We start from the raw sequence: 27,629 nt of genomic DNA, 5'->3' as shown, positions 1-27,629 counted from the left end.
TTTATATTTCTTTCTGTCTGTCTCTGTCTCTCTGTCTCTGTCTCTGTCTGTCTGTCTGTCTGTCTGCCTGTCTGTCTGTCTTCTGACCACTATAAGCATTACATCTCTGAAGGTTAAGATATCCGCAATCCAAGTGTTATGGCTCTAAGTAAAATGATATCCCCAATGCAAGTATTATATCTCTAAGGAAAATGTATCCTGGCAGTCAGGAGCTAAGAAATATGACAAAGTAGACACAAGAGATTTATTAGAAAAGACACAAGAGGGTAATTGTCTGAGAGAGAAGCAGCAAAGAACTGAACAGGAGGCATGTTATATACAGAATTTTTTGTGGGGATGGGGGTACAGGTTGGCCAGAGATTGGTGGGATTTTGTGGCCTAATCTTGGGGAAAGCTCAGGGATTGGTATAGACTTCTTTTGTTTCTCTGTAGGGAAGTGCTTGGCTCCCTGAGAGTCCAGGGTCTGGAAAAGCCCTTTATGGACATTAGTGTAGTCTGGAGAGCAGGTGGGACCAGTCATGCCACAAAGGTCTTACACCCTCCCTCAAACTTGGTGTCAAAGATATTAAAATACACCAGCAATAAAGGTAGTTTGTCCTAGTGTCAAACAGAAAGGATTAAAATAGAATTAAGGACAGAATGATTTGTATACTGTATCAATAAATTCATGCCATTTCTGTACCTTCTAACTGATATGAGCCAAATGTCTTCAAAAAGATGGGTAAGAAATGATGAACACACAGTCTGCAAAAATCCTCCAAATATTTCTCCCAGTTTCTCTGACCCAGGTGAGAGAGAATGCTGGCATTATATTATTATACCTGGTTTAAGTCCTCTGAAGTATAACTTTTGAAAGTAGTATTCTTCTTTAATATATTTGTATTCTAACACTGAGTAAGATAGCTTCTGTGCTGATAATAGCCAACTATGATGAATCCTTTCTGTATGAGGAAGGCAGCAACAAATTATCTTCCATCAGATATCAAACCTGAAATCCTGTTATCCTAGACTTCCTAGTCTTCATAATTTAAGATATAAAGTTATATTTTTGGTAAATTATCTAGCAAGAGATATTTTGTTACAGGAGCATTAAAAAACAGAGTAACAACAAATAAAGCTCACGACATCATTTCTTTTCTTCTCCAATAGTGAGCTCTGCAATGCCCTGCTTTTCAGTTACTATGTAGGTGCCTAGACCAGCATGCTGATGAGCCTCAGCTTTCCCAGGCTTCCCCTAGACCCGTGGGGTGTGATCTGACCACCTTTTCCACTCACTTAAACTCATCATACTCTTTCAGTTCTTGGAATGAAAATTTGATGCTTCATCTCAAAATGAAAGAATTTTATAATATTCAATAGCATTAGTCATGTCTATGTTTCATGCTTGGAGTCAAACCCAAGTTTATTATGGAGGAGTTACTATCTCAACATACAAATTTGATGTTGTTAAAACAGTGGTCATATCACTGTTCAGACAGGGTAAAAGTATTACATAGAAGTCCACCTGTTTTGAATAGCTCCTCTTTTAATGAGAGTATAACTATTGATTTTACCTCTATTTAAGATGTATCTTGTATATTGCACTGTTGTGTTCCAGTTCACTTTACAATTTCTTTTCTGTTTGTTGTTTCTCATATAGCTTCTGTTGGCCTTCAGCTTGCTTATGTAGAGAGGTATGACCTTGAATTTCTGATCTTCTTTCCCCTTTCCCCTACCTTTCTGGTGCTAAGAATATAGCCTACAGGTGTCTCCACACTCAACTCTCTTATTTCTCAACCTTTCATAAGTACTCAATTTCTCAGATAACACATCCTACTAAGGTCATTGAGATTTAATACTCTCTTTTAAAATTTAAAAATCAATCAAAAACTATAGACACGTAATTGTTACTGGATGGTCAAATATACCACTTTTAGTGATTTGGTTATTAATGTAATTTGGGATTTTGTTTTTCCTAAAACTGCCATCTGAAAATGAAGTATTTTGTTTTAAATATAGGTGCAACAGAAACCTTTTATTTCAGCAGGCTAACTTTTATTTCTTTCTACAAAATCGGAATATTTGTAGCTTAGCAACATGCCCTTAATGTCTTGGCTTCCAAGAAACTCAGGGTGAGCTCATATTGGCATTATTGGAGTCTTAGAGTAGAAAAGATTTTATCATAAATTACTTTAAAATAGTTTATTAATTTTAATCAGCTTATTAGACTGGTAATGTCTTTCATAGACAAATAAAGATATTGCTTGCAGCTTAAATAAATTTATGTTGGTTTTCTCAAACATAAATTTAATAAAATATAACATTAATTTGGATAAACTTGGGAACTCATACTAGTGAAAAATTAATTAGGTTAATTTAGTAATGAACATTTTCATTACCTACTTGCCTTCATATCTGCTCATTTCTTTCAACAAAGTAAATATTCTAGCCCATGTTTTATGTTGGCCTTATTTCCAGTTTCTTACATAAGCATAGCAGGCATGCTCTTAGACACTTGGGCTGAGCTGTACCACTTTTTCATATAAAAATTTCTGCAGTGCCTGATGTCTGCTGTTCCTTTAAAAATTGGATATAATGTCTAAAAAACTGAGAGTGTTTAAGAAATATGAAATCAATACGTAAGCATCAGTATCTCATGCTGAAGGGACACCAGTTATTTTCTAGGTGAATACACTCACGACCCTGGACATTGGCGGTTATTCTTGTGTGGGAACACATCTCTTTTAAGAGAGCCCAGCTTCAGTAATGCTTTAATTTGCAAGACTAACCAAGCCGAACCATCACTGAAATGTATGTGGACTTAAATCAAAGGGATTGTGTTAGAAATAGACACCATTAACCCTACTGCACTATCATCCCAGTCTTACAGAACAGGAATGACAGTGGCATAGACTACAAGAAATTACCTAGCATAGCTGAGGCCATTGAAACTGTTGAGATCTGTTGGGTCTTTATTTGAAAAGCTACTTTTTTTTACATTTAATTCACAGAACATTTTTGTACATTTTTATTTTTGTTTCTTTCTTCACATATTCATTACTTCAACAAATATTTCCTAAGTACAGCAATATGTGACACTTTGGAGTATTTACTTATGAAGGCGAAAAGATGAGACATAAATTGACTTTTTCTTTAATTTGTCTGTGTGTGTGTGTGTGTGTGTGTGTGTGTGTGTGTGTGTGTGTGTGTTTGTAACTCACAGATCAATATGTAGTTTCTTTTTGGGTTGTTTTCCCACCTTATGTGTTAACATGGGACCTCTCAATGAACCAGGAACTCACAGATGTGGATAGACTAGCTTTTCAGCATGGTCTTCTGTCTCTGCTTAGCTAGTGCTAGTATCACAGGCATGCCTAACTGTGGCCAGTTTGTATGTGGGCAATGGAGACTGGCCTCAGAACCTCATGCTTTTAAGACCCCACTGACCAAGCCATCTCCCCAGGCCCTAAACTGTCTTTCTTTCTATGCTAGTAATCCTATTTAGAAAAGAAGGAAGAAACTTAGGATTTATTTATTATAACTGGAAATTATGTTGATATAGGTTTTCAACTAGCCCCCTCAAAATGCATACCATAATATACAAGCCATATTTTATAGAAGACAGTAAAGCAGAAAAATGAAGTTTTCTGTATTTACTAAAAAATATTTTGTGAGCCATTGTTTTACCACAATGCCTCTATCTCAAATTGATGATTATCAATTTCTGCCTCATCCTACTTCTTTCTGAAAAGAAGTGTGTTTTATTTTACTGTTAAAGCTAATTTCTTGGAAAATAACCAAGGTGTAGTATCAACTTATTATTTTATTGTCCAGAATATGACTTACCTAACTTAAACATAACCAAATCATATAAGCAAAAGCTTAGGCTTGAAGATAATATTAAGTCTAGGTAAAAATATTTAATCTGTATTTTGTAATGATTAAATTATTATTAAAAATTGTATGGATGCTTAAAGACAGAATTGGGCTTTGAAACATCCATCCAACCATATTCTTGGGTCTTTGTTTTTAACTTCATCTTTATTGTCAAATAGACTTCTTGGGAGCAAGAAATACAATAGTATTTTCTTGGCTTTTCTTTTGCCTCAGATCTAGAAAGTGTTTATTGGTATCATAGAAATGTCAAACCAAGAAGCAAAAACAATAAAACTCTATTCACAACTAATAAAAGACAACCAAGTAAAAAAGAAATCCATTCAGTCACAAACAGATCTATTCACATTTATACCAGAAAAGGCCAAGAGTTGGGACAATGACTGAAAACTTTCAAACTCTGTGAAGAGAAATACACTTAATATTCAAGAAGCTGAGTAAATACTGCTCGGAGGAAATGTATGTCAAGACACATCACAACTTTGCTAAACTCTGTCACTTAGAACAAGAACATGGATGAGTCTGGAGGACACAACACAATATAATTCTGGTTACTAGAATTTGGGAGAGGGTGTAGAAGTAGGGAATATGGAGATGTGTCCAAAAGCTATAGAAATTAAAATACGATTTGGACATCTCTTGTATGGCAATATTAAGTGTGTGAGGTGATAAATATGTCAGTTGATTTTATTCTCTCCACAATGTAGACACATATCAAAATATCACTTTAACCCTGAGAATACACAATGACTATTTAAAAAATAAAAGTTAATAACTCCTAAAGAGAAACAATTCTTAATAGCATCTCAAGAAAAAAATAACACATTTCTTAGAATATGAAACAATGTGAATGACAGTAAACGTTTCATGAAAAATAACGGAAAAGACAAAGAAATGGCCCAACAAATCTCAATGAAAATACAAAACGACTGTCAATCCAGAATGCTGTCAACCTATTCTTCAGTAATAAAGAGAAAACCAAGATACTCTCAGATGGACATTAAAAGCATTTAAAGTACCTATAAAGGCATTTATCACTTGAAGGTCTTCAGAGAAAGAATAGTTAAGTGAAATTTTCTAAAGCCATGGAGTAGAAACTGATCAAAGAAGGAAATTGCATGTCAATAAAGGAAAACCAACAAGTGATTAAATAAAATATTTTACTACTCTTCAGTTTAGAGTATGAAGCTTGATGATTGCATCAAAAAAAAAAAAAAAGAAAATCTGCTAGTGCTTGATGTGGTTTTAATGGGTACAAATATTTTAATTGATTATTTAACAAATGTAGCTGTCTATTTTTGTGCATATATGTATGTGTGTATGTACGCATTCATGCATGTATGTAATGAAGTACCTACAACAGACTTTAGACATGTTACCTGTGATTGGTAATGTAGCTTAGTAACTTAGCAATTGGCTTATAGGTATGCGTCACTATTGCTCAGACAGTCTGTGCTTTTTTCATTAAGATTCGTAATTCTTTGTCATTGCATATGATGTTTTTATCCTACTTTTCTGATAATTTCTGTAGCTTTACATGTAAGTTTATGGTCCATTTCAAGTTCATTTTGCTTGTATCCCAGAAATAAAATTATCCTTGTATCTTCCAATTAAAGTACTTGTGTCTGTTTAAAACCAGATAGAACACTGCCAGAGAGTTGAAAGCAGCACAGCAATTCTGAAAAGTCTGGTGGTTTCTTGAAAAAGAATAAAAGAAAGAAACGAAATAATGAAACTGACACATGTCCCACCCCTAGGTCTTGTCCATAATGGTGGTCACAATTAAAATTAATCAAAAATGTATGCTCAAATATTATTGTAGCTCCATTTATTATGTCTCAAACTAAAAGCTATTTGTACTACCCTTAAACAAGTTGACAGTTATTGAAAATATGATGGAACATTCACAGCTGCGGAGGTGATGTACTGAAGATGAAATTATCTTGCTCAACATGCACCTTGAAGCTCAGATCTCTACTGTGACTACACAGGGATAAATGGCCTTTGGGGACTTAAGGTCATATCTTCAAGATGGCAGGTTCCCCATCTTGAAGAATAATAAGTTAAAAAAAAAATAGATGGGAGTGACTGGAGAGATGACTCAGCAATTAAGAACACTGTCAGCTCTTCCAGAGACCCTGAGTTCAATTCCATGCAACCACACAGGGGCTCACAACCAAATATTATTGTATTTGATGCCATCCTGTGGCAGGCAGCCATACATGCAGGTAGAGTGCTCACATACATTTAAAATAAAATAAAACATTCTTTTGTTTTGTTTTTAGAGACAGGGTTTCTCTGTGTAGCTTTGGAGCCTATCCTGGCACTTGCTCTGGAGACCAGGCTGGCCTCAAACTCACAAAGATCTGCCTGCCTCTGCCTCCCCACTGCTGGGATTAAAGGTGTGTGCCACCAATGCCCAGCAGAATAAAAAAATTAAAACAGAGGGGTCTTGAAGGCAACCACCTGAATGAATCTACAAAGAAGTAGACCACTTAGATAAAGAAAGTCATACTGTAAAGTAGCTGGACAGTCTAGCCACCATGCATGCTGTTGAGAATGTTTCCTTCCATCAGTCATGTTTCACCCCTGTTATCCTCTTAACACTAGGAAGGGAAATATCACATTTGCCTTTACTTTTGCCTTAAAATACCAGATATAAAGATGCAAAGGCAGAGGTATCTGAGTTCTTCCTCTGGCTAATAGTGAAGACATGACATTCTAGACAAGTCATAACTTTGCCTTCTTTAGTGGTTATTCCATCTAGGACTGTTGATCACATGGGCAGGAGTCCATCCCTTAGGAAAGCTGATTCATCTGAGCACATCATAATTATATGGGAGGATTAAGTATCCCTTTATTGAGATAATGTACATATATCCTAGAAGCCCCTCCCTTGGAGCAGCAGCTTTCAGATCTCCACTGCTAAGCCTGCCTCCTTTCTGACAAAAAGTCTGACTTTTCCTTTTTCTTTTTTCTTTGTTTTCATTGGCTACTTAGCAAACCATCAGCATGATTATTTCAATGTTCTGAAATCACCTAGTACTTCCCTGATGGCTAACGATGTTGAGCACTTTCTCCAGTATCTTTCAGCCTTTTTGGATTCCTCTGTTGAAAATTCTGTATTTGGTTCTGTACTGTTTGGTGTTTTGGTGGCTAGCTTCTTGGGTTCATTGTATATTGTGGTGATCAGCCCTCTGTCAGGTGTGGGGTTGGTGAATATATTTTCCCATTATGCGGGCTGGCATCTTGTCTTGCTGACTGTGTCCTTTGCCTTACAGAAGCTTCTCAGTTTCAGGAGGTCCCATTTATTAAATGTCAATCTCAGTGTGTGTGTGCTACTGGTCTTATGTTCAGAAAGCAGTCTTCTGCACCAACTTGTTCAAGGGTAACACCTACCTCCTCTTCTAGGAGGTTCAGTGTGGCTGAATTTATGTTAATGTCTTTGATCCATTTGAACTTAAATTTTGTGCATGGTGATAGAAATGGATCTAACTGCAATCTTCTACATGTCTGAATCCAGTTATGCCCACATCATTTGTTGAAGATGCTTTCTTTTTTTCATTGTATAACTTTAGCTTCTTTGTCAAAAATCAGGTGTTCATAGGTGGGTGGGTTAATATTAGGATTTTCAGTTCCATTCCATTGGTCAACCTGTCTATTTTTGTGCCAGTAACAAGCTGTTTTCAGGACTGTGGCTCTATAGTAGAGCTTGAAGTCAGAAATGGTGATACAGCTGGAAGTTCTTTATTGTAGAGGGTTGTTTTGGCTATCCTGGGTTTTTTATTTTTCCATATGAAGTGGAGTATTATTTTTTAAGGACTATGAAGAATTGTGATGGGATTTTGATGGGAATTTCATTGAATCTGTAGATTACTTTTGGCAACAATGCCATTTTACTATGTTGATCCTACCTATCCAAGACTGAGATACCATCTTACTCCTGTCAGAAAGGCTAAAACCAATAACACCAATGACAATCTATGCTGGAGAGCATGTGGAGAAAGAGGAACTCTCCTCCATTGCTGGTGAAAGTGCAAACTTGTACAACCACTTTGGAAATCAGTATGGTGATTTCTCAGGTAAATGGGAATCAGTCTACCTCAAGATCCAGCAATTCCTCTCTTGGGCATATACCCAAAGAATACACATTCGTACAATAAGGACATATGTTCAACGATGTTCATAGTAGCATTATGTGTAATAGGCAGAACTTGGAAGCAATCTAAATGCCCCTCAACTGAAGAATGGATAGAGAAAATGTGGTACATTTACACAATGGCATACTACTCAGAGGAAAAACAAACCAAAACAAAACAAAACAAAACAATGGAATCTTGAAATTTGCAGGCAAATAGATGGAACTAGAAGAAACCACCCTGAGTGAGGTAAGCCAATCACAAAAATATAAACATGGTATGTACTCACTCATTTTTGATTTTTAGACATAGTGTAAAGGATCACTAATCTACAATCCACACTGCCAGAGGAGCTAGGAAACAAGGAGGACTCCAAGAGAAGATTGCATAGTCCCTCAAAGAAGGAGATCTGGACAAGGACCCCTGACCAAAGTGGGAGCCAGTGGGCAGGGAGAGGAAGGAGAGCCTATATTGCTGTTGCTGTTCAAAGCAAAAACAGACACCCACAGCTAAGCATTGAACCTTACTACTAGAATTAAGTTGAGGAGAGGGGGAGGGATGAGCAAAGGAGTCAAGACGGGGCTGGAGAGACCTGCAGAAACAGTGGACCTGACCTACTGATAGCATGAAGACTTTTGACATAAATCTGGGGAAACAGCATTGGACCAAACCAACCCTCTGAATGTGGGTGCCAGCTAGGAAGCCAGGACAGCCTATGGGACCTCTAACATTGGAACCAGTCTTTATCTCTAGACCACAGTGGACTTTGGGAGCACATTCCCTATGGAGGGATACTATCGCAGCCCAGATGCAGCAAGGAGGGCCTACGACCTCTCCCAAATGATGACAGACTTTTAAGGTCCCTGGTGGGAGGCCTCACTATCCCTGGGGAGAAGTTGTGGGATAGTTAGGGGGTGTGGGGAACATGTGAGGATGGGAGGGTGAGGGAATGTGGGGGATGAGTATGTCAATAGAGTAGTAATTAAAGTATTTAAATAAAAATATATGTAAAAAAAAAGAAATCACCTAGTACTTCTCTAAACTTTCTCTGTGTTTCTACTGTTGTTTCCAGATCTCCATTGCTGACTGCAACTAAAAATGCATGGTTTTTCTCTCATCTTTCTGTCCCTTTCTACAAGAAGCTGCCAAATTTAAGGAGATGTATTCTTTGTTGTTAGTTTTCTCTCAAACTAATAAAATGTTCATTGAGCATTGGACCTAGAAAACTAAGACTCTTGTTGCAAACTGATATCTTCTATCCAGAAAACAAATAAAAATTCTCTTTTGTGGACACTTTCTATTGAAATGTTATCTCAGAATATAACTGAATAGGGAAGTTAGAGGAATGATCTCTAAACAAGTTTTGGATGAGCTGCAATAAATTAAATTGTGTCCTTAGAGTAAACTTTTGTTGAGAATTTCCTATTCACTTTTGCCTTTTTGGGTATGTATGTAATTAAAATTTCTGCATATTTGGTAGGGACATGTACAGTAAAAACATATATAAAACAAATCTGTCTAATGAGAAGAACCCAGATGAAGAGAAGTTAAAATGAATTATAGCATTGCTATGAAGAATAAGACTGATTTCAACTATTTCTTTATCCCTCTACTAAAATACAACTAAGTGTTGTGTACAATAAGTATTTTAAAAAAAAGACATGAGAAGACTCTGAAAGTTAAAGAGCAAAAAGGAGAAAGATTAGGGACCTCAGAATTGGAAGAATAGCATAGCAGTGAGTTTCTTGGATTTTTCCACTTTTATCTTCAGTTGGTATTGATAAGGATGATATCCAGGAACAGGGTGAATTAGCTACTTTTCTGTTGTGATAACAAGACACCATGACCAACAGCTACTTACTGCTTATAGAAGAAAGGTTTATTTGGGATACGGTTTCAGAGAAAAAGTCCATAATGATGGAGAAGGCACAGCAGTAGAGAACAGAAGGTGAGATCACATACATCTTCAGCTGTATATGGGAAGCAGAGAGTAACAACTGAAGTGAGGTGAAGCTGCAAATTCAAAAAGCCCACTCCCAGTGGCATGCTACCTCTTAAGGATTCCATGACATCCTGAAAACTCCGACCCACCAGCTTCAAATATGGAGGGCATTTCCCATTCAGTCCACCACACATAAGTTTTTATTTTAGATTTTAATGTTCCAATAAAAGTTTAATTTCCATTAATAATGGAAATAATATATATATATATTTCAAAACTTGTGATAACACCCTAATCTGTCAAATAAAAGTAACTGTCATGCCACATTTCTTAGTATCCAAATTTCTCATTTCCCTTACCAATAAAAGGAAGCTCCAAACACGCAGACCCTGAGTTCCTCACTCATGGGTACCAATGTCACTCCTTATATTTTACTGCTTTCTGATGTGTAGTGTGGTTTTGCTTTCAATTCTTGCTATTTTGTAATCTGTATACATTTGTTTTTTAATTAAGATGTCAATAATCTGGGCAAGATGATGACAATGAGTAACATTTCTGGATTTGTTTTTAAATTCTTTTATCAATGGGAATAAGAGCCCATGAAAGTAAGTCTCTGTTTCCTCATAACAATAGACTGCTTATACTTGCAATTACAGAAGGAAGGATGTAGAGAAAAGCAATTACCAATGGTTTAAGAAGGGATAGAAAATACAGGAAGTAGTAGGGTCTCTGAAAAATGGCACTAGAACTATTGTTATAATTATGTGTTCAAGGATTTCATGGTACTGAAGTCTACATTCTGCTTGTAAAAAAATTTTTTTTTCAATCTGTTACAACAAGACAGTGACTTCTAAGGCTGATCTTGGCAAAACTACTTTTCCTGCTTTTCCTAATGTCCTGACTTTCCTTTCCCTTTTGCCCATTATTATAAAGTCTAAGGAGGACTCAATCCAAGAGGTAATAAAGATAACTTTTAAAGTATCTATTTTTTTTAGGTCTATAGAATCCAAAATGCTTGCAATGCCCTGCTTATTTTCATGTACACAAAATATGTAAAGCAATTTGTAGAAAATTACTTTTTCTGAAAGGAAAGTGTAGGACATCAAGATTATCTTGATAGTTCCATGTTCCAGAAAAGAAGACAGTGGCATGCACTCTGCATGAAAAGGGGACATTTCCTTAAGCAAAATTATCCTGTAGTCTTCTGACAGTCACCTCTCTGAATATCCTTTACTTCCTCATAGAATCCCCGGATGCTGCAGAAACCTCCAGGCGGAAGACTGAATCTATAGTCCCTCTATTTCCTCAAGCTTTTTGGGTGTTGAATACCTCATTCTTTCGTATCAATGCCAACTCTGTAAATAATGGTAACCAAGAGAATAACAGCTGGGTATTAAATCCTGGTAACATTACCATAGAGAGTACGGTTGGTATTTTCTTAATATTTTGAAGTTGAGGTGACTCTATAGTGACCTTAATTTAAGAATTTTAATTAAAAATATTATAGCCTTTACATCAAGGGTGCATAGAAAGTGAAAGAGAATCCTGCTCCTCTTGAAGGCCAAGGCAAAGCAGATGTTTGACAGACAAAAAGGAGCACTGAAATGTGTCCATCCAGAGACCCAAGGCACTATACCTCAGAAGCAGCCCAAACACCCTATAACAGAGTCACATAGTGTCTCTGTAACATATCTAATTATGTTCTTTGTTATGTAAGAGGTAACAGACACAGCCAGGTTTTTCTTTCCTTTCACATTCCACTGAGTTTTCTGTAGAAATTAAAGTCAAAATAGAAGTTCTTTCAAAAAACCAGCACTCTATTACTTTTATATGGTCTACATAGGTCCTGAGGCTTATCATCTTATGTGAGGGAAGCATTATAGAAAGAGTAGGAAGATCAATTTGCCATCAATTTCCCAACTAGTGTTTCTCCATAAGGGAAGGGCTTTTCCTTTTATGGGTTTTGAGAACTGTGGAGAATAGCTTTACTTGAGTAAAAAAATGGGTGTTGAAGTCAAGTCTAGGTAATTTAGTGGTCAAGGACCAGAAACCTGGGTGACCTATATAAAATGACTTTAAAATTTTTAAAAAGAAATTTAGCATTTACCAGACGTGAAATGAATAACTATTTTGTGCAGGACATCCTCAGGACCCATGGAGGTTTTGATAAGCTATCATTGGAGGCAGTCGTGTTCTTGCACTCAAAATTCAATGCAGGTCATGCTGTCATGGCAATGTCTGTCTATTCTTTTATGTGTTAATTCCCCATTTTTTGAATATTTTTTTTGAAATCTGTGTTATTTATGGTAAATTAACTTAAATGTGTTTTTTATTTATATATTTTAGTTATCAAATAAAATTTGATGAAACCCTTAATAAAAACTGATGTAATACAAAATTTCATTTTAGATTATATATGGAAACGTTATTACTTTGTTTTTAAATATTATACTTTAGTTTTAATAAAGATTTGGGAGACAAAATAGCCTTAATCGTTAGAAACCTACAGATTCAGAGCTACTGAAACAATGTTTGCTTCTACAAACCAATGTGGAAAAGCTTTTGCTTTTCACCCCACTGAAGTTTTAGTGAATTTTTGTCCAACCTTTAACCTGAGATAATGTCTATCAGTGAAGTTGAGGTTTTTGTGTTGTTGTTGTTTGCTTTATTTTGTTTTGTTTTTCAAGACATGGTTTCTGTTTATAATAATTCTGACTGTCCAGGAACTCACTCTGGGCCAGGCTGGCCTTCATCACACAGAGATCTGCATTCCTCTGTCTCCTGAGTGATGGGATTAAAGATGTACAACATCACTACATAGAACGCTATGTTTCTTATATACAGCAAAAGTAAGGGTCCTGATTTTCCATCCGTTCTATTAATCTATGTCTTTTTATTTAATCCACCGATTAATCCACCGATATTGAGAGATATCACTGAACAATGGTTCTTAAATCCTGTTATTTTGGTGGTGGTGGTGATGATAGTGTTTTTTTGTTGTTGTTTTGTTTGTGTATGTGTTTCCTTACTTTTTGTTTTGCTGATGTGAGATTATTTATCTTGTGTGTTTTAATGGGTATATTTAACCTTGGTTTTGATTTCTTCTAGTTCCATCTGTGGGGATACATTTGTAGATAGTGTTTAAACTTGATATTATCATGGAATATTTTTTCTCCATTTATGGTGATTGGGAGCTTTTCTGGGTATAGTAGTCTGGGTGGATGACTTTTGTCTCTTAGAGTCTACAGCACATCTGTCCAATCCCTTCTGAATTTTAGAGTCGCACTTGAGAAATTTTATATAATTCTAATTTGTGTGCCTTTATATATTACTTGGTCTTTTTCTTTTTGTCATCTTAAAACCAGCTAGACTTATTTGAAAAGTGGGAACCTCAATAAAAAAATGCCTCCATCAGGTTAATGTATAGGCAAGTTGTGGCAGGGGAAGGGCTCTGGATAAATAATTGATGTAGAAGGACTCAGGCCACTGTGGGTAGTGACATCCTTTGGTTGTGTATGAAAGCAAACTAAGAAAGCTATGAAAGGCCAGCCACAAGTTATGTTCCTCCATGGTCTCAGCTTCAGTTCTTGACTCCAGGTTTCCACATGAGTTTTCCTTTGAAATAAGTTATAGTCAGAACTTTTAAGTAAAATAAATATTTTCTTCCTTTGAAAAGGTTTTGGTTAGCACCTTTATCATAAGAGAAACTAGACTAGAACACATTACAATGATATTTTAGGATTTAGCTTTTCTAGTTGGATATATGCTCTGAAAACAAGTTTGGGCAAAGATTGTCAGACATAGGAAACATCTACAATTGTAATTCCTAGGGAGTATCAACATCTCTTTGCAATGCTTTGTATCACTGAAGTAACAGAAACCTTCCAGGAAATGATTAGCACAAAAAGGGTAGCTGCAGAGAAAAAGGCTATAATCATGCTGTCTCAGCCTCCGACAGAGCCAGTTATTGTTTCAGCAACTGTAATGACAGCAATGGCAGATACAGAACAGAAATAAAAAAGGAGAACAAAATTATTGTCTTCTTTTCCTTTTACATTAATAAGTAGATTATCCAAGTGTATTCTACTCCCAAAAGAATTCTGTCATGTGTGACTAAGAGTTACTTCCTCAAAGGAAATAGTTAAATCACACTACCATCTGCTTTACTGTTATAATAAAATTAGGAAAGCACATCCAATTATGAGATTTTTTAGTAGTACAAGCCTTACTTAAATATGTTTTAAATATGGATATGTTTTAACTATGATCTGAGACAAAAATTAGAGTAACAAACCCTAACTCAGGTAACAGAATAAATTATTTATATGTGAGAATTGTTAATCTTCAAATAAAAATAAAAACATCATTATTTTTAAGGCATTGTTAGAAAGAATATAGATTAAGAATAGACTTTCTAATATCAATATACATTATTAATAAATAGTACCTATATTATAATCTCTATAAACATTTCAGCCAACTCTGTAAAGTGATAAAATGATTTTCAATCAGAACAAAGCTCCACACTGTAATAATCTAAAAATTCAGCATGTACAGGAGTGTGTGAAAGACATTAAAAAGTAACTCTGTTTGACAAATATACTCATCACAGTTTGATAATTATGGGTATTCAAGAGAAACTATACTCTAGGCATTTGGTAAACAGTACAAAGGAATTTGGAAACAATGTGCAAAAAATTCACGTTTGAGTATTAAAACCTATGTTTTCATATTTCAGGCACACTAATTATGCAATACTTTCATTGATACTATCTCATCAAACAGATTTGTCTATTCTCCTTGCAATGAGATAACACCCAACTTCCTAACAATCTTTCCACACTTTAGTATCCTCTAAATAGAAGTGGGCTGGAATGTTACATCTACTTTCTAATGCCCCTGCAACTAGGTAGTTTGATGAGTCCGATAATCATCTTTCTCTCATGTTTCAGCAAAAGAGGGAAGTATAGAAGTGCCTAAAAATAATTTCCCCTAGCATCAATGCTGTTTCCTTGTCTTTCTTTTTTGTATGCATGATCTCAACATTTGTACTATATGTGTTTAATTGTATTTAATATTACACTTGACATTTTATATTTTAATTCTTTCATAAAAGATTTTGCTCTTTATAGCTGCCCTGTCACCCAGGGTCTTGCCATTCTGGAAAGTCCCTCCATTTGGACTAATAGTGATAATTCCAATAAAAAAGTAACTTGTTTTCTCGAATTGATGTCACATTTCTCCACGTGTATGCCCTCAGTGCCATTTCCAAGGAGAAATCTCTAGATGTCTTTCTGTTATCTCCTCTGTAATCTGAACCTGCACTTGATTTTTCTTCTACCTTAGATTTCATCCCTGTAAATGAACTCCCTCTCCTGCTTCCATGTTTGTTTAGTGAGGAAAAAATTTCCTCTGCTACTACCAACCCTCTTACCTATCTTGCCAGACCTGATCTGAGGCCCTCCTCAGGCAAGACTCCAACCTTTAAAACTACCTCTTTATCCCTGACGAAGCTTTACCTATCCTTCTTGTCACCATCACACAGTCATTGTCATTTGGCTGCTCCTTTCACCCAGCCCTACTCCATTCTTCCATTCTGCAAGGTAGCAGAATTTGGGGGCACAGTGACCATCCCAGTTTCCTTTCCTCTTGCCAGTATATCTTAATAGAAAATCATTTAGATTCCAAAACTTATCACAAAGAATTTCAGTATCTTACCCAGTCCTTCAAATTAATTTGTCATGATATTTATGTCAATCTTCTCTCACCCTTTCTAAGGAAAAGGAGCATCTCCAGATATCAGCTCAGCATATCCAGATAAGTCTTCATGTGCAGAATAGGGGTCGTAACCTAATTGGTATTGTAGCAGTTCTAAGCTATGCTGCTTTGTTTTGTTTTGTTTTGTTTTGTTTTGTTTTGTTTTGTTTTGTTTTGTGTTAACCTGATACAAACTAGGGTCTTTTGAGAAGAGGAAGTCTCAATTGAGAAAATGCACTGATTGGAATGGTCTTACACATGTCTCGGGGGGCATTTTTTGTTTGTTTGATCATTTGCTTGGTTGATTAATTGATTAATAATTGATGTGGAAAGACCCAGCCCATATGGATGGTACCAGGAGGTTGTGAGTAAATAAAAGTAGACTGATCAATCCACTGAGCAGTGTTTTCCTTGGCTTCTTCTTCAGTTCCTGCCTTTAGGTTTCTGCTTTGATGGACTATAACCTGTGATATAATAAGACTTTTCCTCCACAAGTTGCTTTTATCATAGCAGCAAAAAGAAAACTAGAACCCAAACACTGATTCCCAATGGAATTACCAACCCAAGTTAAATTTTCTCCAAAAATGGCTTATGATTTCTTGCTTCCTGGAAGAAATGGAAAAGGTTGTTCTAAAGGTGATCAATCTGACAAAACCAAAGACATTACTCAAAATGCAAAGAAAAGTCCGGCCTTGTTATACTTATCAGGAACCAACACTAAATATATTATAGAAAGTGATAAAAACATTCATATCCTCCAACTTCATATCATTTCATAGTCAGCAGCCAGTATTAGAAAAAAGCTTCAAAGAATCTTTGACACAGCCTCATACTCCCCAACATGGACATATAAAACAATTCTTAAAGGTTTTTAATAATAGAGAAAAGGAAATAAGATCAGGTGAAATATCAAGTTCTGACAACATTATATCAGACTCCTCAGGCCTGCTGAGTTTGTTAAGAATGACACTTAATACCCAAAACTGACCAAGATCAGAAGTCTCTTCTCTTACCTCCATTATTCTGATTGAACCCATGTAATAGCTAATCATCATTGACATATTGACACACTTAGAAAGAGCAAATCTTGCAGAGGCAGGAAGATCTCTGTGATTTTGAGGCCAGCCTTTTCTACAGAGCCAATGCCATTATGGGCTCTAAAGCTACACAGAGAAACCCTGTCTCAAAAAACAACAAAAAATAAGAATGAGAGAAAGGAAAAAAGAAAGAGTAAATCAGACCCAAATAATTGCCTCTATCAGATTAGCATTTGGGCATGTCTATGGGTCATCTTTTATTGCTAATTGACAGGAGGGCCAATTCCACTGTGGGTGATTGTAATCCTCTACATATGGTCATGGATTGTATAAGATGGCTGATCATGAGCCAGAGAGATCAAATCCATAATGAGCTTTCCTACATGGTTGCTCAGCACATCTTGATATTCTCCTTGGTTGTTGCCTCTCTTTCTACTTTAGTTCCATCCTTCCCTTCCCTTGGTGATGCTTTCTGGAAGAGTATGAAATAAACCCATCTCTCCACAAACTGCTTTGAGTCATGGTTTTTATCATAGAAACAGAGAGCAAACTGGAATTTAGGGCAAATATGTCAGTTGCTGGTAGACCTATCTCATGCCTCTTGAATATGGGAATGAATTATTCATTTATATCAGAATTTGTTGTACCCACACAAGAATTCTCTCTGATATAGAGCAGAATGTACTTCTGTCAAAACCAAACAGAATGTTCCACCACTGTGCAATATATTTAACTATTCCTTTCCTCATTCTTTCTTGGTCATTCCCAGTTATCTAACTTGTCTCTTAGGACATGCCATTCTAGAAAATTTCCATGCATCTGCTATTTATCTTTCCTTCACAAAGTCTTAAAGAAGCAAATTAATTCCCATTATTTTATCATCAATATGCATCCCCTTCTAGGGAACTCCTTTACCACTACCATCTGTGTATTCTTGTGTCTGAGATATACTCTCCCTATTGTTAATATGTAACATACTCTTATACTGAGCAATGTATATGAACCTTCAGCCTTTGTGTGTCAGGATCAATATGTACTCACACTGAGAAATTTGAGAAACTGAAGCCTATCATTATCTGACTAATCAAAGTCCAAATTTTATAATCTACTCTCTCTACAGCACTCAATGGCTGTCCAAATGTAGCTAGGTATTCTACTACTTAGTCCAAATTCTGTGCCTTATTATTTGAGCTGCAATTCCTATCCACCTGCTTTGCCATGTAAACTCTTTTACCCACATTCATCCTTTTATTTCTTATTTCTCCGTGCTTGATTCAAATTACTATACACACACACACACACACACACACACACACACACAACACACACACACACACACACACATATATATATATATATATATATATATATATATATATATATCCTTTACCCAAGTGATTATACTGATAATCTGGAAAGTACTTCCTCAAGGATTTCATGATGACCCTCATTTCTTTGACCAAGCCCAATTTTGTGATATTTTAAATCTCTCAGCATGTACTGTTCACACAAAAATGACCTTCTTCTCTATAGGACATCTTGTGATATGTCTCTACAACATAACTTGATCTCCACTAATTTTCTGGCTGGCTAGGGATAACAGGTATCCCCCATAATACTCAGATAGCCTCTACTCAATTAACATACCTTGGTCACAGTCTAAGGTTTTTTTTTTTTCCCAAGGAATGATTGAAGTTTCAATGCTTTCACATAGGAAATGCTCCTCCCTTCACACAAAAACAAAATTAAAACATAATCAAAAGATAAACAGACCTACTTTATTTTCTTGGCCTATTGAGTTACTTTCATATCTGAATCCGGAATTGGAGGCTTTGCTAATCATGTTTTATTAAAAAAAATTTTCCATACAATATACTATGGTTATGGTTTCTCCTCTCCCATCTCTGCCCAGTTCTTCCCAATCTTCTCTTCTGTCATGATCCATGTCATATTTGTCTCTTTTTAGAAAAGAAACAGACATCTTAGGGTTAATAATTGAAAATTAGGTAAAACAAAGGTAAAAAAATTGAAAGAGGACAAAACAAAGATAAGCCAAAGTGTCAAAGAAAAAGACAGAATGCATACACACACATACACACACAAAAAAAAAAAAAACCACAAAACCAAAAGTCAAATATATACACAGAGGACCTATATATTTAAAAAACAAACAAACCATGTTTACAGCCAACATTATGTGATAAAGAATACTTCTCAATTTATTTTATGATGCCCATTTACTTTAAATAGATGTCTTACCAAATTATTCAGAACCTCTAGGCATCCCCTAAATCATCCAACCTGAATCCTCTATGTTAACGCAGACCTTTTAGATGGTCCTGTTTTAGGGCTTCAATACCCCTCCTAAACTGCTAGCTCTCATCTGTGTATTTTATGGGGAAACATCTGAGAAGTAGCCTATCTGTTTAACAATCAAACTTAGTAGAATAGGGTCGGGCTTCTTTCTTGAAGAACCATGAAGCTGCCTGTGTCTGAATGATAGAAAGTCTCAAGCTCACATTCTGTCAACATACTCAATCTCTGCTTCCCACAAACTCTTGGAGCTTATAAATCATCCATCCTTTCTCTATCCTTCTCTCTCTCATCCAACAGGTAAACACAACTTACATAAAACCTTTAGTCACATTGTAATGACATGAAACATTTCATCTACACATTCTCCTTCCTGGATACTTTAGTCATTCTGAAGGGCCTACTCTAGTCTTGATGCCTTTAACTCCATTCTAACCTCTTTTACTCTTATATCAGATGGTCCTATTGGTGAGGCAGCTCAATGGTATATTGATCTCTCTTCAAGGACACCGTCCAGTCACCAGATAGGGCACTGTCATAAATAATATCACTTTACAAACCAATCTCTTCCCAAATACCTCCGCACAGCAGGCAGATTTTATAATCATTAACTGCTTTTTCACATAGCACACAATCACAAGGTCGTGTCTACACTAAGTCTAAATAAACATAACACATTCTCCATGCTCATGCCCTAATTTGGCAAGAGACAGGCTTTATTTCCTGTGTAGTTAATAATGAATCAATCAAAAAACTCTTTCAGCTGCTGGATGTATCTACAATTTTGTTCAAATGACTACAGAACCTGGAAAACCTGTTGCTGCTATTGATGCATAACATATTGCCATTATTGCTCATATATATATATATATATATATATATATATATATATATATTATCCAGGAAGGAGAATGTGTAGATGAAAAATTTCATGAACCTTAGCTAATGAAAAAGATTTTTGCTTATGTAATTTCACATTATTATATACTAAATATTTATATTTATCAGAAGACATATATATATATATATATATATATATATATATATATATATATGCAAAAGAAAAGAAAAAACTCAACACTCCCCCACCCCACTGCTCTGGTCAACAAGAAGACATTTCTGATCATCTAGCTAAAGGAAACACTGGACATTAAACTCTTTAATGAATAGTAGCTGCCTCCACCTCACATACTTTCTGATTTCTAAATGTGCTCACTCATATCCTGTCTCCTTATTTATTATTTATTTTATCCATCCAGTCATGATCTCATTCTAGAAAAAAATGGAGCCATCGTATAAAATACCTGGTATATTCTCAGTAACTGCCCCTTCCCCTTCTGCTGAAAAGTCAGCTTTTCTTTCTGTTGTACTAAACAGTTCTATGTAGGACATCAATCCTGGTCATTTTATCAAAGACCCATTTCTAGTCCCCCATTTTGTCATAGACTCCCCACACCTTCATTTCACAGTTATTTACTCTCAACCCTCTCATTAGGGGCTTTCACAATATTTCCCTTTCACATGCAGATCCCTGAGGACATCTCCCAGGATAGCAATTAAAGACCAACTTCATCTGTATTAATACTCTCAGCAATAGTACTATGCTCTCAAATTGGTAGTTTTTTTTTCAGGTTGAATAGGTTTCCTCTCTAGGTTTAAGAGTGTAGCTTCTAACTATAATCATTCCTAGATTTTGCTTGATTTCTTCTCTACATTCTGACAGCAACCAGTTTTAATTTCCAAGGAAACACAGCATCTAGGTATTTTTCAGGTAATAAATATTCCTTCTCTATCCCCTATGATCTACAGGAAAGGTAGAACATACCAATATTTCTCTCAGATTATTAAACAGTGACAAGACTCAATCTTCCCTGGCCAACTCTTCTACCTAATGTTCTTCTTTGTTTATGACATCCCCAGGAAACTCATTAGCCTCAGGCCCTTTGGTTGTATATATGACAGGACCAGCACTGTACACATTCTTTCAAATACCTCATCTCCCTTTCCCAATATATGTTCCCCTTCCCCTTTGCATGTAACCAATCACACACTAAAATCAAGGACTTTCCTCAGCCATATCCTGCAGTATCTTTACATATTCATCTTGGCAACTGTATTTACATTTAAGATTCTTCCCAATGCTTAGAGCAAAATTTGCTACTGGCCTGCTCCAGTAGCAGAAGTAAAAGACATCTTTAAGAGGCAACAACTCTGTAAGCTCAGAGGCTGTAAGACCTCAACTCTCAAACTCTTGTGATGGCCCTTCCTCTTCTTATAACTCCACTCACACAAATGTAACCTCTCCATGCATAATCATGACCACCTGGAACTGCTATGACTTATCAACCTCCTCGCTGAACTAAACAAGTGTCAGAACTTCACTTGCAAATCCTTGAGACCAGCCTCTCTGTGCCTCTCATCACTCCCAGCCACTTCTACAGTACCATGATATGCCCTCGGATACTTGGTTTCTTTCTTTTTCTCCACTCATTGCTCTAGTCTGATCAATGAACATTTCTTATAATCCTCAGTCACTTGTCCCTTTCATGACACCAACATTTCCTTTTTATTAGATTTGCATGTCTTCACAAACCCAATAATCTCTAGCAATAATATTTACCGCTCTACAGAGTTCTTTGTTCATTCCATCTTTCTTCAGATGTGGATTGTATAGGGCCTACTGGCTGTTCAGAAAAGTTGTAGCTTTATCTCCTGAGTAAATAGACACCTTTCTACTCTGTACATCTTTGTATTTTCAAAATAAGAAGTACTTAAATATGTTTACCATGGTAGGTAATTGTGTGTCTTCCAAGATGTGTGAAATGCCTCCTGCTCTGAGGAGTTTTTGTACTGTGCTCATTCAGTAACTGTGGGTTGACTGGGATGCTGTGGACACTAGATTTCAAAAAATGAGCTTGGCTGTGTACTCGTGTAAAGACAGAAGAACCTGCTTTATTCTTAGGAAAAACTGATACAGTGTGCAATAAGTAAAATTTGCAAGTGAACCTTAGCTAATGAAAAAGATTTTTGCTTATGTAATTTCATGTTCTTATGTACTAAATATTTATATTTATTAGAAGACTTTTATGTTGTGCTCTAAGGATCATGTTGTTTGTGTGCTATCTTTTCGTGATTTTCTTATATTACTATATATCTGGGTAATAAGGCTGCTTGGAAAACTTTGGCTTCACTGATTTTTAAACACTGGGAAGTTGGGTTCATTAAAAACTAGTTCAAATAAAAAATTTTTTACCGATCTATCTACTTGAGGAGACTTACCCATAAAATTTTACCTTCTCTATTCAGCAAGCCACTTAATGGTCCATTCCCCAATAGTGACCTTGAGAGATGCCTCTTCCTTTTCTACTCACTGAATGTCTCTTTATTCTCAAATTCTGACATATAAAACATTGCTTTCCTTCAGTTGTCAAATCAACAGCAATATTTCCAATGACAACCCAGCCAACCTCCATAACACAGCTCCATAATGATAACTTTAATGAATCTACCCAACTTATTTTAAAGGAGTCACTTTCCCCCATTCTTCTCACCTTACAGGCTCTCTTTCACATACCTCACTTCTCCAATGCCTTAGTCAATGCCATTTTCTTAGGAAAAAACTTCTTTCCTATTTTTGCTGCTACATTCCTATTCATTCACTCATTAGTAAATCCTAGATTTTTTCACCCCACACCAATACATGCATCCAATGGAAAAAAAAAAAAAAACAGCCAAATGGAAAAATCCTTTCATTTTTTCTTTCTCAGAAATCGCTCACTCTCCATTGTCTACAGGTAATAAATACTGTCATTTTCATCTGGATGTACTATTCTCCCTTTATCTCTGGTACCTGCTATCATCTTATTCTAACTGAAACAGATAACTTGACTAATCTCATTATTCTGTCTGTGGCCCAAAAGAACGTCAAAATTAAACACTTAGGACTCAATGAATCTTAAATACTCTCATAATTCCAAAGCCTTACTTAGGACTAAGGCTTCCCTCTCTGGAAAATACTCAGTTTGAGAAAATGAGGCCATTGCCCAGGAAAACTGGTATACCAGACCACATTGTTTCTCATTCTTTATAAACTATATTGAGACAATATTCCTATTGTCTCAACAACTCAGGAGATTTCTTCTTCTGGAACATCAATTTATGTCTCTTTTCCAGCCAGTTGGTTTGTTGTACAGACATTGAACTCCTTTACAGTAACCACACTGTTAGTGCTTATTTTATTATTTCATATACCTTCCCTTCTGTATCAATGTATCCACCTACCTGACTGCCTGCAGTCCAGAGAATTCAGCCAACTTAGTTTTTTTTTTTCAGATAAACCCCAGGTAAAACATCTAAATCCTTTACAACTCTCTAAAACCTAAGAGACCTGCATGCTGGTATCATTCTCCAAAACTGCAGTTTTGTGTGTCTCATCATTAGCTAGAAAGACATCAGTTTTCTCTTACTTCAGCAAAGATGCTACTTCTATGGTAACCAGTTCAGAATAGCCCACAGATACAGCAGAGAAATCCTAACAAACAACATAGGCACCTGAACTTTAACAAAAGTGTCAAGAACACATGCTGGGGAGAGAATGGCCTCTTCAATAAATAGTGCCAGCAGAACTGAACATCCCTGGGACAAAAATGAAATGAGATCTTTATCTCTCTGTGTTTTAAAAATTAACTCTAAATGTACTAAACTACTAGATTAAAACACAGAAAATCATTTTCTTGTATTTTTAAAGACATGTACTTTTTAAGAATTCAGGCAAAAGGAGACAAATGATATTACTGTAAATAACGACCTTTTTGCATGATTATTAATCAGCTAACAGACTGAACGTATTACCTAGAGAATGGTGGGAGCTTTATGTAAACTATATGTCTGTCAGGGTTCCCATTGAAAATTTATAAGGACCGCAACTCCATAGTTAATATCTGTTACAATTTTAAAAAATGAACAAAAGTCCTCAGCAGATGTTTCTCAGCAGACAAAACTTCCCAAGTGGTATACAGAGAAATAAGCCACATTGCTAATCATCCAGAAAATGTAAATCAAAATGACAATGAGTTACCTTATCACTCCAATTCAACCATCTATTATCAAAGACACTGTGCTTTCATGTGTGTGGGGATTTCCTGTATATAGAAGTTCTAAAATTAGTTAAAACTCAAGCAACTGATGACCTAGAAATCACAATACTAATCATATGCTCCATGGGAATGAAATTCTTATATCTAAGTGATGTGTGTCCTCCATGACTAGTGTCATCATTTAGTCAAGGGAAAAAGCAATGAAAGTATCTAAGTCTCAACAGATAAATGGATAAAGAAAATGCAGTAATTATATCACTCTAGAATGTTATTTGGCCACAGAAATGATAAAATTCTATCACATTTTAGAGCAACAAAGATGTATTGGAAGATCATTATGTTAAGTGAAAAACACAAGGAGGAGAAGAAAACTGGTAGACCATCATACTCTTTTGTGGGATCTAAGCAAGCTGATCTTTGAGAAAGGTAGCGTATAGAGTCTGAGGAAGTTAAGGGCTTGAGGAAAAGTTGGTGAAGGCTACTAAATTATGTAGTAGGAGGAAAACATCCTACAACTCTAAGATTGTAATTATCATTAACGACATTATATTTATGATAACTAGAGCAGAAGATTTTTTAATGTCCTTCTAACAAAGAAAAAGACTGTTTGGTACACCATACACTGATCATTGCATGTCAGTACAGGTATACATTTTGCGCAAATGTACCAGGCTTTTATTAATGAATAGCTAATTTAACTCTTTTTATAGATTTTATAAATTTCTTCCAATATTTTGACCCAGCCAGGAATAATCATGGTTTGTACATCAACAAGGAATACAAAGTTATAGTCACATTGGGTAAGTTTTTAATATAACAAAAAATACTTTATCTTTTACTAACAGCATCCTCTTTCTATGCTACCCATAGTAGTTATACTTATCATAAGTAAGAATGGGAGAACAAAATCAGTAGATAGATATGTGAATTGGCAGAAGATAAAGGTTTTATGATGAGCTACAAATGCATTTTCTGTATTAGGACATAACAGAAAATGGAACTACACAGAGTATATTGACTTACCTGGATGTGTTTTCCAAAATATTAACTAATCTTTTCAGTCAGAACTTCTCTGTTAAATTCTAATTTATCTTCACAATACTTATGCTAGGCTGGAAATTTGCACATTAAAGCTTCAGTCTTTAAAAGCTGAGCAATTTGCCTAAGTCTCATGACCATCAAGTTTAAAAGGTAGATGAATAATTTAGGCATATCATTCTTGATCAAGGTTACTGACTTTAACACAAATCGAATATAATCAAGGCTGAGCCCATTATTTCACTGTCATTTAAGCACTCAACTTTCATCTCTCCCCATCATTTAAGCCACATGTCGAAAATATGAGAGGTACCCAAATGTGAGTCAGTGCATTGTCTCCTTCTTCAAGAAACTCACACAGTGCACTGCACACCATAACCTTCGGAGGCCTGGTTACAGTGTCTTCCTACAAGCTGGTTGGTCTTTTTCTGTAAAAAAGATTTACATGCATTGGGCCCATTCCACATTTTCCAATTTTTGTCTGCTTCAGCACTGTAAAGGTCTGTAGTCACCACACACATCAGTTAGTTTATAAGGTTTCCAACATTTATGATCTGGCCTTCAACAAGTTATTTTCCTCCCATCTCAGATGTTCCTCAAGGTATCAGATGGCTAAGAACTGGGGACTTTGTACTTCTGACAGATAGTGGGGAGGTAGGTGGGACAAGACTGCTCCAGTGGTCTGACCACTCAGGAATATCCCTGCACAGGTTGAAATTTCACCATCTCCAGTGCTTATACTTCTCCTTGAAGAGATAAGTAACTCATTGACATAGAATTATGTACCTGCTTTGAGGATTATTGAAGAGACAACATAATGATTCCACCATTATGATTTTTTGTAGAAGTAAAAGAAAGACCTCATTGAATATGTAGACTTGTCTGAAAATGTAATCATGTGTGTCTTTCTCCTGAGCTTGGGAAGTAGCTGGGTTCCACACAATGACTCTTTTATGGCTTTCCTCTATTTAGGAAAATGAATGTAGTTTCATATATTAAAACATTATAAATAACAAAGGAGAACACATAAACCACTCAAGTTCAGTTCAAATTAAAACTAGGAACAAATCTATTATTTGTCTTCCCAGAATAAAAGTTATGAAATTTTTCTTTACGGCAGCAAATGCACTTCAGGAGGTTTTCAAAATACCCAGACTTTCTGTGTGCTGAATAGATTATTCAATTATGTAAGTTCATACAATTTGCTCTTTTGAAATTTCTTGATAGGTGTATGCTAGAAAATTATGAAATATATTTTCAATGTTGTTATATAAAGCTGTAATCTATAAGTACTCAATTAACTTACATGTCTTCGAGATCCATCATATTCACATCTTTCAATTTTCCCTAAGCTGCCATCTGAGAAATAGAGCTTTTCTGCACGGTGGTCAATGGTGAGTCCATTTGGAGTGAGTATGTCTGTGCTGATTATCACATGGGGATTCTTCCCAGTCAATGTAGCTCTCATGATGCTGGGATGCTGTTCATTCCAATTGGTCCAAAACATTAAACTGATTAAAGTGAAAATTATAAGAAAAATTGAAAAAATGTTATTAAAGATAAAAGCATTCATAGAGACACAAGAATGTGAAATTATATAATATTTTCTTCTTAGTCTATGACATTTTGGTAGTCTAAGTGGTAAGAAGTCATATTGCTTTTGGAAATAGTTTCCAGGTTTCTTTTAAGACTCCCCCAAAGATTCACGAAAATACAATTGCCCTGTGTGCATGTTCATTTAGCTTTAATTATGTGGAGTCAATCTGAGCCACAATGAAGAATAATCAAGAACAAAACAATAATATTAAATTTTTATGGCCTCTATTTTCTATAACTAAACTCAACAATGACATCACATTTCAGCAAATCCATCATGATCACTACAGGTAATAACTCTATGGTTATGATAGCTACATATCATAAAAACATAAAAACCAAACATCTTTTCCACTTTTAGTTTTGCTTTGGAAATTAAGCATTTCTTGTTGTATATTTCTAGAAATAACATATAGTCAAATTTCCATAGCAATAGTAGAGAGGCTGTCCATTTAAACAGATTACTGACTACCATAATTGTCATCATATAACCTATATCCAGCAACTGATGGAAGCAAATGCAGTGACCCAACCCATGGAAAAGTACTGGGCTGAGCTACTGGAGTTCAATTGACGATAGGGCGGAGGGATCATATGAACAAGAGAGTCAAGACCATGATGGGGAAAGCCACAGAGACAATTGACCCAAGCTAGAGGGAGCTCATGGACTATGGATTGACATCTGGGCAAACTGGATGGAACCAAACTATACCCTCTGAATATGGGTGTCAGTTATGAGACTTGATTTTTTTTGGGGGGGGGTTCACGGCATGGCAGTGGCACCAGGACTTATACCCAGGGGCATGAACTGGCCTTTTGGATACCACTCTCTATGGTG

At 35.8% G+C, this 27,629-nt stretch overlaps 1 protein-coding gene across 1 annotated transcript in view; it reads right to left on the bottom strand.

The window, feature by feature from the left end:
• The window catches only part of LOC100773941 (low-density lipoprotein receptor-related protein 1B), a 1,050,824-nt gene that overhangs the window by 327,301 nt on the left and 695,894 nt on the right, over positions 1 to 27,629 (bottom strand). Inside the window, exon 41 of the mRNA XM_035447074.1 lies at positions 26,502 to 26,706. Coding sequence (XP_035302965.1) covers positions 26,502 to 26,706 — 205 coding nt within the window. The remainder of the gene's footprint in view (positions 1 to 26,501; positions 26,707 to 27,629) is intronic.

The sequence above is a fragment of the Cricetulus griseus genome, chromosome 6, assembly GCF_003668045.3.
Source record: "Cricetulus griseus strain 17A/GY chromosome 6, alternate assembly CriGri-PICRH-1.0, whole genome shotgun sequence".
NCBI lineage: Eukaryota > Metazoa > Chordata > Mammalia > Rodentia > Cricetidae > Cricetulus > Cricetulus griseus.
Note: the sequence above shows the minus strand (reverse complement) of the source record. Positions and strands in the feature narration are given on the sequence as shown.